The 14,684-nt window shown below is 50.3% G+C and overlaps 1 protein-coding gene across 2 annotated transcripts; it reads left to right on the top strand.

Annotated features, from left to right (window-relative positions):
* Positions 1-1,097: 1,097 nt before the first annotated feature.
* On the top strand, positions 1,098-10,234 carry Pmvk (phosphomevalonate kinase). Of its 2 annotated transcripts, XM_052180011.1 has the most exons (5): positions 1,098-1,397; positions 3,803-3,866; positions 6,156-6,308; positions 8,842-8,971; positions 9,739-10,234. In XM_052180011.1, exons 1-5 carry the CDS (start codon positions 1,303-1,305, stop codon positions 9,873-9,875), a joined length of 579 nt encoding a protein of 192 aa, XP_052035971.1. In that variant the 5' UTR covers positions 1,098-1,302; the 3' UTR covers positions 9,876-10,234. The 2 variants fall into 2 exon arrangements, with proteins under 2 accessions (XP_052035971.1, XP_052035972.1); XM_052180012.1 differs by lacking the exon at positions 3,803-3,866 and having other exon boundaries at positions 1,300-1,397.
* The last annotated feature ends 4,450 nt before the right edge of the window (positions 10,235-14,684 follow it).

Here is a 14,684-nt window from a genome sequence, read left to right as displayed (position 1 = left end):
AATTCCCACAGAGGCTAAGGGTCCCTTTAGGTCCCCGGAGCTGGAGTTCCAGCTGTTCTGAGCGGCTATGGGGCTGCTCTGCAGCCCGTGCTCCTAACCGGCGGAGTCATCTCTTCGGCCCGGCCTCTTTCGAATATGCAGGGAAATGATTTTCCTAAGAGGTTTCATGTTTCACTTTGGTTTTCATAAGACTTTGTGGTCTTATACAATGGAGGCAGTCATAGGTTGTAGGCTTTATTTTGATAAGCTTAGAAAAATGCAGGACAGCAATTTATATCTGCAGATAACAGCAAGTGAGTGTCAGGGTACTCCTAATTCTGCCTCTCAACTTCTGGCTGGATGTTGGTCTCAGGAGGAAATTGTGGCAAACTTGTTCAGCGTGGCGTCAAAGCTCCTCCTCCTCCTCCTCCTCCTCCTCCTTCTTCTTTTGTTTTTTTGGGGTTTTTTTTGGATTTTTTTTTTCTTCAAGACAGGGTTTCTCTGTGTAGCCCTTGCTGTCCTGGAACTCACTCTGTAGACCAGGCTGGCCTCGAACTCAGAAATCCACCTGCCTCTGCCTCCCAGAGTGCTAGGATTACAGGCGTGCGCCACCACTGCCCCGCTCAAACCTAAGCTACTAATGTCGCTGATGTTCTTTCTCGAGATTCTGAAAAGCTTTGGAGAGGAGGATGCGGCTGAAAAAGAGATCACTTAGTTCTGGCTGGCGGCTTCAGCAGTTACAAAACTTTCTCAACAGTGAAATTGCATACAGTTCAGTAAGCCCTTCCTTCGCTATGACGTCAAGAAACACACCCTATCATGTCATTGTCTGGTTACTTCTTTGGAAAGAGCTATTTTTAGTGCGGGGCAAACACATACTTGCTTGAGAGCATGAATTATAACGTACAAATTAAAAGGCAGATTTGAAAAATGCCTTCAACATTACTGTTTTTCTTTTTTTTTTATGTTTGTCCGGTTGTGGAGTGGGGAACGTGAGGCTAGTCTTTCCACGCGCAGGGTCGCTCCCGGCTCAGGGAGTCAGCCGAGGAGGCGGGGCCATGACGTCACATCTGGGCGGGCGTGGACTGTTCTAAGTCCGTGCTGCGGCGGGGGGGACTTCCTAGATACCTGGCTGCAAGGCTCTTTCCCTTCCGGTTTTTAAGCCCTTTCTCTGCTCGCTGGTTTCGACTTGGGCCGTGTAGTGTGGAGAAGGGGCGGGATGCCTCCTCCCTTCTGCTCCTACTGGGAGGGTCCACTTCGTGCTTGGCTGGATTTCAGGGATCCGAAGTGTCAGCTTTAGGCCTGGTGAAGCTTGGTGACCCCATGGCCCCTCTCGGAGCCTCCCCGCGTCTGGTGCTGCTGTTTAGCGGGAAGAGAAAATCCGGGAAGGACTTCGTGACCGAGAGGCTGCAGAGCAGGTGTCCGCGGGTGCAGGGAAGCCGAGGAAAGGCGCTACCCCAAGGGATGGAGGGAGCTCCTTGAGGGCTAGGAGGGACTTGATGACGCAGGGCAGGAGAAGGTAGATCCTCACGGTCAGTAAAACAGCAGCCTGCACGTTTCGCCTCAAAGAACCAGGGGACTGCCTCTGCAGAACTATGAAGATGTAGCTCTGTCACCAAGAAACAGGAATTACTATTTCTATCCAGGCCCCTTCCACGTGCCATTCCTGTGTGATGATTGCGGTGTGAGGTAACTGGTGTGGACAGGAGACTAAGGGTTTTTTCGAGACCATGTCCTGAGTGTGTCTGTTCCAAAGAGAACCTGCCCAGAACACCCTTCAATGGCAGGGACTTGTGGAATATTCTGTGCCAGGCGTTGTGTTCTCTCATTTAGGCCACATAGCTGCTTTATCAAATAGTGGTGTTAGCAATCCCATGTCACAGATGCAGAAGCAGGGAGGGGCCCTTAGGAGCTAAAACCTGGTGTGTGTGTGTGTGTGTGTGTGTGGTCCAGCAGCAGGGAAAGCTCATATACCTAGGAGTTGAAGGCCAGACTGGACAACATGGTGAATTTTTGAGTATTAAAGTGTAAAAATTTGCTAGGGTTATAAAGTAGCAAATTCAGGATTTAAATTTAGGGTTGTCTGCCCGGGAATAATACCTTTCACTCACTCTGTCCTTCCTTTTTAGTTATTTATTTTCAAAGATCTGTTTCAGTGATGGGTATGGGCTTGTGCCTCAGGGCGTGCAGGTTTCTTGGAGGCTGGACGAGGGCACATGATCCCCAGAACTGGAGTTGCAGATGGTTGTGAGCCTTCATGTGGGTGCTGGGAATGGAGCCTTGGTCTGTAAGAAGAGCAAGCGCTGGGATGGAAAGCATGTGCCACCACGCCTGGCCATCTCCAGCTGTTAGAAAAGCATGGCAGTTGGACTCAGACTCCCAGGCGTATGAGGCTCGCCTTCCCCCAGCCTTCTGTTTTCCCTAAGTGATAAGATGTTCTAGGAGACATTCTTTTTTCTTTTTTCTGGGAACTTGGGTTGGGAAAGCAGCAGAGAAGGGGGAGAAAGGGCGGTGGGCTCCACTGCAAGGCCAACGTGGTGAGGGTGCCAGTGTTAGGTACCACAGTCCCAGAGGTTCAGGGGAACCCTGGGCAGGGGTTACTACCCCAAACCTTTATCACTAAATAATCACCATCAGTGTCTAAATTTTACCTGCCCTTAGCTCCACACACAGGCAGAAGAGCATTCAGAAGCGTAGATGCTGGGGTTAGGCTGCTGGGAGTTCACGACCTGGCTCAGGGCTTAGTGTATGGTCTGCTACAGACTTTTTTCTGGTTCTATTTCAGTTTTGCCTATTGTTAAATGAGCATTATATGGGATGGTTAGAAGAATTAAAGGAGCTGGGCACTGGTGGTACATGCCTTTAATCCCAGCACTTGGGAGGCAGAGGCAGGCGGATTTCTGAGTTCGAGGTCAGCCTGGTCTACAGAGTGAGTTTCAGGACAGCCAGGGATACACAGAGAAACCCTGTCTCGAAAAAACTGAAAAAAAAAAAGAAGAAGAAGAAGAATTAAAGGAGCCAACCCTGGGAATTAGAGTGATTCTTGGCTGGGAATGCAGTGTTGGCTATTCTAACTTACTGCTTCATTACCCACAATGCTGCTTTTAGTTAACTTTCTTCACTCATCCTCATTTTCTTCATCTGGAACAAGAAACAGGCTAGTGAGGTGGCTCAGCAGGCAAAGGCACTTTCTGTCAAGCCTGGGTCAGAACTCGTGCTTTGGAAGTAGGGAACTGACTTTTAAATGTGTCCTCTGACCCCGCCCCCCCCACAGCCCCCCAGGCATATTTTTAAAGGTGGGGGTTCCTATTTCATCATGAGGTATTTAAGTGCACCCGTGAGCATCTCAGGGCCAGGTGGAAACTATGACTCTTGCATTGGTGTTGCTTGGGTCCAACTATAGCGCACAGGAGACGGTTGTAAGCACACCGAGTAACTCAAAGGGCGAATTATGAATGTGGCGGTGAGCGGGTCAGTGTATCCCGAGGTCTCTGTGGCTCTGAGAGAGTGAGGTTGGAGTCCCAGCAGAAACCTGGCCCAGCCAGACCATCAGCAGGCCTGGAGTTTCCCATGGCACTTATTAATAGTCTGCCTGTTAGTTCAGGGCTCCTTTCTATTCCTTTGGCTTTTGCAATAATCCTATGTGGCTGTAGGGCAGATGATGTTATTCTTTTATAAACGAGCAAAGAGGATTGGGGAAGGGAGGCCGGTAGCAGAAATTCCTATGGTAGAAATGAGCCACAGAGGTTCTCCGCTCCTCTTTTGGACACTGGAGACGGTTGGCAGCACAGGGTTAACTGGGTTCTGATTCCTTGTCCCATAGACTTGGAGGTAACATCTGTGCTGTCCTGCGGCTCTCTGGTCCACTCAAGGAGCAGTATGCGCGGGTAGGTGGTGGCCTGTGGCTTCTGGGGGTGCTGGGAGGAGCCTGCTCTTGGAGCAGTGGCTATTGCTTGAGTCACTGGCTCAAGAGAGTCTAGATAGGAGGCCCTATCTTAAGGACAGAGAAACAAAGAAGGAAAGGAAGGGGTCCAGGAAGGGCTGTGGGCGCTTGGGGTGGCGGCTCTGATGTCACTAATCAGGATCTGCGGTTTAAGCCCCTTTCTCCAGCTATGACCCACTGCCATACACTGGCACCCAGCTGGCCGGAAGCAACCCTGGAACTCCCAGGGCCTGGGAAGATGGTGTAGTTGATGAAATGTTTGCCATGATCTGGGCTCTATGCCGAATACCTACACAAAAAGCCAGGCACAGTGCTGCACACCTGTCATCTGAGCGCCAGGGAGGCAGAGACAGGTGGATTTCTGAGTTCGAGGCCAGCCTGGTCTATAGAGTGAGTTCCAGGACAGCCAGGACTACACAGAGAAACCCTGTCTCAAAAAAATCAAAAAAAAAAAAAAAAAAAGAAAGAAAGAAAAAGAAAAAAGAAATTTAGTCAAGACACATGGTTAGGGAGGGGGGAAAGCTAGATGCAGCGTGGTGTGCAGATGTCCCAGTCGGGTTGGCTTTGGTATAGAGGCTGGGTACTTTGTACAGAAAAGAGATATATAACTCAGAGTTGAGAAGGTCCAAGAAGATGGTGTTGGCATCCTCTTAGCTTCTGGTAAGGGCCTTATGATGGAAGGACAGTGCAGAAAAGAAATGTCACATGGTAAGAGGTCACATGGCCGAGGGAAGAGACCTAGATCCTTAGATAATGACCTACTTTCAGGGTGACCAAACCAGTCCCACAGGTGTGGGCACTCATTAGTCCTCCCTGAGAGCCACAGTCCCTCAGAGACATCGTCCCAATACCACCATATTGGGGGCAAGACTAAACAGGAGATTGGGTGGGGACAAACAATACTGATGACTGAGAATTAGAACCCGACCTGGTGGTGAATGCATTTCATCTCAGTACTTGAAAGGCAGAGGCAGGTAGATCTCTGTGAATTTGAGGCTTCCCTGGTTTACAAAGAGAGTCCAGGCCAGCCTGGGTTGCAGTGTGAGACCCTGTCTGGGAAAAACAAGTCTATTTGTCTTACACGCAGCTCTTTAGGTCCATATGTGTGGCGCTTGCCCCTGGAACACTGCCCCAGCTATGAGGGATGTTTCAGATGTTAGTTTCTACACTGCTGGAAAAGACACTGTGGGAACTGCAGTGCTGGCTGCCGCAGGGAGAGGAGGAGGGTGGGGAGAAGAGGTTTTTATTGTAAATGAATGCATCTCTTTTGAATTTTGGTTGTTGTTATTTTACTATTATTATTATTATTTTGAAACAGGGTTTCACTATATATCTCTGGCTGGCCTGGAACTCTCTTTGTAGACCAGGCTGGCCTACAAAACTCACAGGGATTCATCTGCTTCTGCCTCCTGAGTACTGGAGTTAAAGCTGTGAGCCACCACCACAGGGCTATGGGTTACATTTTTAAGAATGCCTTTCTGAGCTGGGCGGTGGTGGCGCACGCCTTTAATCCCAGCACTTGGGAGGCAGAGACAGGCAGATTTCTGAGTTCGAGGCCAGCCTGGTCTACAAAATGAGTTCCAGGACAGTCAGGGCTACACAGAGAAACCCTGTCTCGAAAAACCAAAACCAAAAAAAAAAAAAAAAAAGTATGCCTTTCTTTTCTGGAGCCTTCTGGTAGAGCCTTTGCTTGTCATTGTCTCTGGAGAAGGTCAGGGAAGGTCTAGAAGCTGCTCCCTGGGCGTCAGGGTAGCCCCTCCTGTCTAAGGGTTCCTCTGTGTACAAGGCCTTCGAATGCTCAGAACCAAATGAAGCAAGTGCCAGGACCTTGGGTATGGGGAAGGAGAGGAAGAGGGAGACATATCTCTTTGGGGTTTTCATGGAGGCAAAAGATGCCAGAAGAACACAGATTTCTGACTGGAATGCTATGGGCTAAGGCTGTGCCCAGGGGTTGTAAACTAACTTCAAGATTAGTTTAAGCCACAAATAATTGGGAGGATGAAATCCTCAGGAGAGAAAAAAATGACCCCACACATATCAAACAGTTTGGAATTGTCTAAGACACCCCCACCCCCAGCCTTGAGTATCTAGGGCGCTCTCTGCCTTTGTAAGGCTCTCCTCCTGGCCGCCTTTGGCACACTCCAAGCTGGCTAGTGACTGCAGGGAGGTGCCAGGCGGGGCTGGTTCTTGCCGTTTCAGGAAGGACTGTGTCATAGATGGACTTGCGTTGCAGGAGCATGGCTTGGACTTCCAGAGACTTCTGGACGCGAGCACCTACAAGGAGACCTATCGGAGGGACATGATCCGCTGGGGGGAGGAGAAACGCCAGGCGGACCCAGGCTTCTTCTGCCGGAAGATTGTGGAAGGCGTGTCCCAGCCTGTCTGGGTAAGGGGGCTCTGCCTCCCCATCCCTCTCCTGGGGCCGTCTCTCATCTTCACTGCCGCCCTCTGCCCACGTCACTACCATCTCAGAAGTCCTCCTCTGTTGTCTCTTGCCTCTGAGGGCCATCTCTGGACAGGAGCCAGAGTGACTTTTTAAAAGTAAGCCATACATCACTGGCATATCTAGAGTGCGCTGGGGTCCCCGCCCTCTCACAGGTGGAGTCAGAGCTTTGACGTGAATGTTGGGGCTCCCACGGTCCTCTCCATCCTAACAGAGCCGCAGCCACCAGCTTCCCTTACGTCAGTCATGCACTTGTGACTTGGCTTCTTTTCCTTCCTTCCTTTCTTTTTCCTTCCTGCCTTTCTTCCTCTTTTCCTTCCTGCCTTCATTTTTTTTCTTTTAAAGACAAAGTCGCTGGGCATTGGTGGCACACGCCTGAAATCCCAGCACTCTGGGAGGCAGAGGCAGGCAGATTTCTGAGTTCGAGGCCAGCCAGGGCTACACAGAGAAACCCTGTCTCAAAAAAAACAAATCCAAAAAAAAAAAAAAAAAAAAACCAAAAAAAAAAAAAAAAGACAAAGTCTCACGATGTAGTGCTAGCCAGCTGCTTTGCAGACTAGGATAGCCCCAGACTCACAGAGATCCACTCACATCGGCCTCCCAAGTGCTGGGATTAAATGTATGTGCCACCACACCTAGCAGATCACGCCTCTGCGTGTCCTTTTCCTGCCCAGATGCCCCTTCCTGACCTTTATCCCTGATTTACTCCGACACTTTTCATGTCACCTCCACGGGGAACCCTTCCTCCGTATACATCATTGTCTTTCTCCTAAGACAGGGTCTCCTGTAACCCAGGCTGGCCTGGAGCCTCTGAGTCTCCTGCTCCCACCTCCCCAGGTCTTAACCAGCCCACAGCACCCTGCGCTGGGTCTTCATTATTCATCCTTGTGGTAAATTCTGAGTGTCTCCTTTTGCCAGGCACCTCTCTTGGTTCTTAGGGTGGGATGGTACAAAATGGAATGAAGAGTTTACCTTCAAGGAACTTTCTGTTATAGCTAGGAGTTGGGGGAGACATGTTCTAAATACGTGAGGTGGTGCAGGGCAGCAAACAAGACAGGTGGGGGGGTGGGCAGGCCGGGGAAGGACGGCTCTTTGAGGCTTGCTGTGTAAGGACTGCTCTTTAAGGCTTTAGAAGGCCTTGTTCTTAAGACAGACCAGAGCATGACTGGACGGAAGTGAAGGAGTGAGCTGATTGGGTAGTTAGGGAAGTAGCTTTCTAGAAAGAGGGACTGGGATGTGAAGGGCAGAGAGGGGCCCATTCCTGCAGTTTGAGAAGCAGCCATTGCATTAGCCTGTGGGAGGAGAAGGGCAAAACTTACAAGGCTTTGGGAGAGTCTAGAAGTCACTGAGAAATTCTGAGAAGAGGAAAGACATGGTTTAGGAATTAAAGAGCAATTTAATTAGTTAATAGGGTGTAGGTTAGTGATGGAACATGTTTTAGTATCTGGTCATAGTTCTTGGAAGGAAGGTTGAGGACCTGAGGCAGGAGATGGCTCAATGGATAAAGCCCTGGAATTCAGACCCCCTGGAACCTACATAAAACAGCCAGGTGGGGGCTGGAGAGATGTCTCAGCGGATAAAGGCATCTGCTGTGAAGCCTGAGTTTGATCCCCCGCTCTCGTGGTGGAAAGAGAAAAACAACTCCTTTGAATTATTTCTATAATTCACACACACACACACTACTTCCACATCTGACATTATAGATGTGGTGCACGTGCCAGTAATTCTTAACACTCAGGAAGCAAAGGCAGGAAGTTGAAGGTTAGCCTTGCTATGTAACAAGTTTGAGGCCAGCCAGGGCTACATAGTGATACTTTGTCTCAAAACCAAACAAAGGCTTTAACAGGCTTGCTCTGGCAGCTGGAGCGCGGGTACCAGCTGAAGCAGAGGCCGAGTAGACCATCCTTTGTGATCTGCCAGTGACAGGCTGGCCTAGGAGCTGTGAGAGACTTGAGAAGGGCCAGTCTTACATGGATTTTAAGGATAGAGCCACTCGGAGTTGAACGGGTAATGAGTTGGTTTTGGGGCAGAAGGACAAGGATTTTATTCTGAACAGAGCCAGGAAGGGTCAGGATTGGAGAGATGGGAGTTGAACTGTTTCAGCCACTTCCGGGCTGACATTCAGCAGTCTGCTCTGTGGTCCCTGGTCATTGGAAAAGCTGCTGTGTCTTGTAGTGCATCCCCTGCTCTGTTGTATGTGCCATCCCCAAGAGAGTGGAACAAGGTGTATTTTGCTTATGACACCATCCATCCTCAGGGGCTGGCACAGTGCAGAGTAAGTACTTGACAGTGCCCCTTACTTACTACTGGAGCTGAGTGGTCACCCTGCCTGGCAGGTGGCAGTACTCAGGGGTGTTCTGTGCAGCGCGATGCACCATCGCTCTGGCTTCTGTAGCACATGCCCCTTCCCCTCCCCAGTTTTCCTTCCCTATACACTTTGTCCTAATGGTCACCTGTTTGGGCCTCTTCTTTGCAGCTGGTGAGTGACACACGGAGGGTGTCTGACGTCCAGTGGTTTCAGGAGGCCTACGGGGCTGCGACCCAGACAGTTCGAGTAGTAGCCTCGGAGCAGAGTCGACAGCAGCGGGGCTGGGTGTTCACCCCAGGTAGGCGGCAGACACACGGCTCCCCCCCTTTCCCCCCCCCCCCACCCCGTACAATACACTCTCTCTAGGCCTAAAGGCAACTAGGCCTAAAGGTCAGGTTCATAGGGTATCTTCTTTGGCTGTCTTGTTAAGGCCGGTGGGCTTCTCAGCCTAGGCCCCATTCTTGTGGCCCGTAGGCTTTGGGAGTTGACAGTGGTTGGTAAGAAAGCCAAACAGACCCTGGGTAAGCTGTGGGGCCTGCCGGAAGTTTTCTAGGGCCTCAGTGGTACCAGCCCAGGACTTGCTTTGCAGATATTTCTGAAGTGCAGCTCAGGCCTCTGTCCTGCCCCAGGTCACTGTTCCTTGGATATACTCAGATCTAATGAGTGTGAGCGCTAAGAGTGTATCTCTTAGGTGCTCTGGCAGGCCAGCCTGGGTCTGGTGCCCAGAAAAGGCAAGTTTCTTTCTCAAGGCCATGAAGAGTGGAAGGAGCCACACTCTCTGCCTGCTTCCAGCCCTGGGGACACAGCCTCCCAGCAGGCTCCAGTCTGGCACATGCCAGCCTGGGATAACGGTGTGATGCCCTTTTGGGTTGTCTGCAGTTGTTGATCCAGTCTTCTCTCTGTCAGTGATAGCCAGAGCAGAGCGATTTCTTCAGGGGCTGCCTGGGAACTCAGCCCACCCATGGTGGGAGGCCACTCCTACCGCCTAGAGGTTCTAGGAGAGGCACAGGGCAGATGTCTGCTATCTGGAGGGCTGGGGCCTGACTCCTCTGTTCTTCCTCCCAGGGGTGGACGATGCAGAGTCAGAATGTGGCCTGGACAATTTCGGGAACTTTGACTGGGTCATTGAGAACCACGGGGATGAGCAGCGCCTGGAGGGTCAGTTGGAGAAGCTGCTGGAATTTATTCACGGCAAACTTTAGTGACGAGGCTCGAGGGGTGGACAGAGACTGATGAACCGGGTCCATGGTTCTGCCCAATGCCGGTCCCCAGTCCTGGCTGAGGTCAGAAAACAGACAGACGGTCTGGTTAAATTTCCAGAGGTGTGGGGAGGTTGCTTGTGGGTAGTGGGCAAATAAAGAAACCTCTGGTGTGTGTCTTCTCTGGAGAGGATGCTCTGCTGCTTTAGGGCACTTACAGGGCAAAGGCAAGGACATGAGTTTTGCCTGAGGTAGGAACATTCCCACGTCCATGGTGGGATGGCCTGCAGAGTTGTGATGGTGTCGCTTCCCTGTGTGTAAGCTCTCAGCCCCAGAATTCTAATAAACCTCCTTGGAACACAGGTTAGAGCTGGAGACTGATTATTTCCCTGATATCTTGGAATAACTGGGAGTGGAGCTAGGCGGTAGTGGTGTGTGCCTTTAATCCTAGTGCACGGAAGGCAGAGGCGGGGGTGGGGGTAGGTGGGTGGGGATTCCTGAGTTTGAGTTCAGCCAGGACTACACCGAGAAACTCTGTTTCAAAACACAATACAAGGGGCTGGAGAGATGGCTCTGTGGTTAAGAGCACTGACTGCTCTTCTGAAGGTCCTGAGTTCAAATCCCAGCAACCACATGGTGTCTCACTACCATCGGTAAGGAGGTTTGACTCTCTCTTCTGGAGTGTCTGAAGATAGCTACAGTGTACTCACATATAATAAATTAAAACACACACACACAATATAAAATAAAACAAAGAAGGGAAATCTGGGGTATTGGGGTAGGAATGGGTCCCACTCTGTCTTGTACATGGCTGAGATGAATCCCCAAGAGGTTGGCCTGAGCCTAAAGCTTGGGACAGGTCTCTGTGTCACCAGTGGATTGGGCCTGTGGTTCTTGTCTTCTGGGATAGCTCTAAGAAAGGCTCAGTCGCCACAGGAGTCAGTATCCATGCTCCTGCATAGCTTTGCATGAGTTCTTAGCTTCTGGGCTCACCACAGGCGCTGTGTGAAATGGATAGGAAGGTGACTTCCATGTCCTTTTAGTGGGTGCCAGGAACCTCAGTGATGTGCCTGGCCCAGGGCTGGCAGGGTAATGAGTGCCCGGGCTTTCCGTAGCATGGATGACATATGGCCAACATCTTCTGGCACATCCGTGTGAATGACATGAAGCCCTGGGGCTCCATACTCTCCCCAGGCCAAGCCTCGTGCGCATCCTGCCTTTATTTCCACATAGATTCAGTTCTCACAGACAAGGGAGATGGGAGAAGAGGCTGATATTTCAGCGTGACCCACCCAAGTAAACCCGGCAGTCCTTGCCTGTACTGTCTACCTTAACTACCACCCTTGTCAGGCACCAGGCCGTGAGCACAGGAAGGTGCAGGCTCGGGGGAATTGCCTTGGAGTCTGCTTAGAGGAGACAGGTTTCCCCCAGGGCACCGGGGACCAGAGCCACGGTCCACTGGGAAGTCAGCTAGGATTCCCTAGACAGCCAGCATGGTCCCCACTGTGTAGGACTCTCTCTTCGGATCCGGAGCAGAGGCATATAAACAGTCTCAGCTACAGAAATGACCCAAGCTCACAAGGTCTAGACCTCCAGGGTAGGTGAAGTTTTGAGTCACCAATCTGGGAGGAACCCTTGAGCAAAAGCCTTGACAGGGACGCCTCGTACAACCATGGTTTGGAACAAGGATCTTTCAAGGCAGTAGTTCTCAACCGGTGGGTCACGAACCCTCAGCGGGGGTTCCATATGGAATATCTGGCATATCATATATTTACATTATGATTCATAACAGTATCAAAATTGCAGTTATGAAGTAGCAACAAAGTGATTTTATTGTTGGAGGGTCACCACAACATGAACTGTTTTAATTAAAGGGTGGAATCCTTAGGAATGTTGGGAGTCACTGCCGTAAGACTTCCTGTGGACTGGCATGTCTATAGCTCATACCTCACTTTTGTTAAAAGAATTGTTTATTTTATGTTTATGAATATATTGTAGCTGTCTTCAGACACACCAGAAGAGGGCATCAGATCCCATTACAGATGGTTGTGAGCCAACATGTGCTTGCTGGGAATTGAACTCAGGACCTCTGGAAGAGCAGTCAGTGCTCTTAACCACTGAGCCATCTCTCCAGCCCCCACCCCCTTACCTTATTTTAAAGATGAGCAGATTCAGAGAGCTTGGTGTAAAACCCACCCAGTGGGGACCACCACTTACTGAGATAGCTGGATTTTGCATGCAGCTGGAGGGTCCTGTTGTAAAGCCCACAATCTCTATAGGCCCTAGGACCTTCTTTTGGAGTCCACACCCTGCCTTCATGCCTGGGCAGTCACTTCAAAGACCCTTAACTGGGCCTAAGCACTGGCACGTGAGAAAGGACGCCTGTTCTGTTAGCTCAGGTGCCAGCTCTCTTAGCATGAAGGTCGGTAGTGCTTTCTGGTCTTGAGCGCCCCTCCCCCACGGGCACAGTGTAAGGGAGGCTGTGGAATTGAGAGGGGGCAGCGCTTCTGGGAGGGCACCGTTCTAGACCTTCCAAGAAGGACTGAATCCCCTGGAGGGGACCAGCCAGTAACTGTGATGGGCGGATAATAGTGGGCGGAGGCTCGGGGTAGGGGTTAGGCAGTAGACCTCACAGGGAAGACTGAGTGTCTGACTAGGGAGAGGGGAAGGGTGACGTTGATGGTTTTGATGGGTAAGGGGAACACAAGCAAAGGCTTTCATGAAGCTCAGAGCAAGAAATAAGAGCTGGGCAGAGCCAAGTTGTCTGCAAGGGAGATGGAGGCGGCTGATTGGCTGATTCGGCCCTCCTGGAGGCAAGGCGAATTCTCATCAGTGAAACTGACCTACCACACTCCAGCATTTCCTGCTTTTCTGTTCCTTCACCTCTTAATTCTGTACACGTGCTGGTGTCCCTTGTGATAGTGCTTAGCCTTTTATTTTCTATTTTCCTTTAACTTATATGCATGGGACTTATATGCTATAAGTTATATGCTTAATAACTTATATGCTATAAGTTTCCTTTAACTTATAGACTTTGTGAGTCTGTGCACCATGTGCATGCCTGGTGTCTGTTGAAGCCAGAAGAGGCTGTCAGATTCCCTGGAAGTGGAGATGTGAGTCACCACATGGGTGCTGGAAACCGAACCCGGGACCTCTGGAAGAGAAGCCAGTGGTCTAACCACTGAGCCACCTTTCCAGTGCTGTGCTCAGTTGTTCCCCTCCCCCCCCCAAGATATGTTTCTCCTTGTCTTTCAAAGCAACCTTTGGGAAATTTTCTTTTATAGGCACTTGACCTTCAACTCTGCAAAATTTCTTTGCTTTTTTTTTTTTTTTTTTTTTTGGAAAGGTTCCTGGCACAGCAGGAACAGTCCTTTTCTTCCCTGCAAAGGCCTGCGTGGTTCCAGCCAGAAAAGAGGGCCTTGCTGGCATTTTATTTTTATGCTCATATTTGATGAAATCTCTGGGTAACTAGAAATAGAATGGAATGGCCCCAGTCTGATAACGACCTTCTACTGAAACCCTGGGTCTAGTGGAACACTCCTGCAGACCCTCGCAGCAGGTAGAAGCAGGAGGGTTATGAGTTCAAGGTCAACCTTGGCTATGCAGTAAGTTCTTTTTTTCGGAGCTCTGTCTCAGAATTTACTAAATAAAGGCAGACCCAGCTGTCTCTACCTCCTGAGCGCTGGGATTCAGTCACACCTGGCTAAGCTACCAAGTGAGTTCGAAGCCAGTCTGTGCTCCTTCCGAGCCCAGTCTCAAAAAACAAATCACAAAATAGTCAGAACTTCTAGAAGATAAAAACCAAACCTCCAAACCTGCAGACAACAGGTCAAACGACTTTTTCACGGGGCTCACACATCAGATACCCTGCATATCAGATATTTTACGGTACAATTCATAATAGCAGCAAAGGGTTGAGGGTCACCACAACCTGAGGACCTGCATTAAAGGGTCCCAGCGTTAGGAAGGTTGAGACCACTGCTCTGGATAGTGCTGTGAGACAAAGAAGCCAGCAGCAACTGGAGGCAGTGAGGCAGCTCACTGGGTAAAGCGCTAGCTACCAAGGCTGAGGACTCGAGTTTGATCCCTAGAACCCACGAGGTGGGGAGAGGGAACTGGATTCTTATCACTGCCCTCCAACCTCCACACTTGTGCTGTGGGATGCATATGTTCCCCCAAATGCATGAATAAATAGATTTGATACAGAATTTAAGAAGGAGTCAACATCTAGAAAACTTGATCATTTATGTAGAAAACTCGGTGGACTCTTAGGGGCTGAGGAGATGGCTCTGCAAGCCCAAGGACCTGAGTGGAGGTCCCCACCACTAGGTAAAGCCTGGGTGGAGCATCTGGAGCATCTGGAGCGTCTGGAGCTCTGGAGCGCCAGTGTTGCTGCCTGGAAGCCACATCAAGGTGGGAGGAGGGGCCAGCTCCACGGGCTGCTCACTGTGGCATGCGTGCGGACACACACATTTAGAGAATTATTTATTTATTTAATGTGTCTGGGCGTTTTGCCTGCATGTGTGTCTGTGCATCCCTGGACTTACAGATGCTTGTGAGCCACCATGCAGGTTCTGAACTGGCCCTGGGCTCCCTGCAGGGGCAGCCAATGCTTTCAACCACTGAGCCATCGCTTGAGCTTCCGTTTAGTTTTCTCTCTTTTTTTCTTTCCTTCCTTTACTTTTTTTCTATTTCCTCCTTTTTTCCAACAAAGCATTTTATGAATTATTTGGGAATTTTACATCATGGCCCCCGGCATGCTTCTTCCTAACCCCCTCCGTTGTGACCTCTCCCTGCAAAAGAAAAAGAAGG

The sequence above is a fragment of the Apodemus sylvaticus genome, chromosome 4 (genome assembly GCF_947179515.1).
Source record: "Apodemus sylvaticus chromosome 4, mApoSyl1.1, whole genome shotgun sequence".
Taxonomy (NCBI): Eukaryota; Metazoa; Chordata; class Mammalia; order Rodentia; family Muridae; genus Apodemus; species Apodemus sylvaticus.
The sequence above is the reverse complement of the archived record's forward strand: the minus strand, read 5'-3'. Positions and strand labels throughout refer to the sequence as shown.

Coding starts and splice junctions, on each gene's coding strand:
- Pmvk (XM_052180011.1), top strand. CDS start 1,303: ATGGCCCCTCTCGGAGCCTCCCCGCGTCTGGTGCTGCTGTTTAGCGGG. Junction 1,398..3,802: donor ACCGAGAGGCTGCAGAGCAG/GTGTCCGCGGGT, acceptor CTTGTCCCATAG/ACTTGGAGGTAACATCTGTG. Junction 6,309..8,841: donor GCGTGTCCCAGCCTGTCTGG/GTAAGGGGGCTC, acceptor TCTTCTTTGCAG/CTGGTGAGTGACACACGGAG.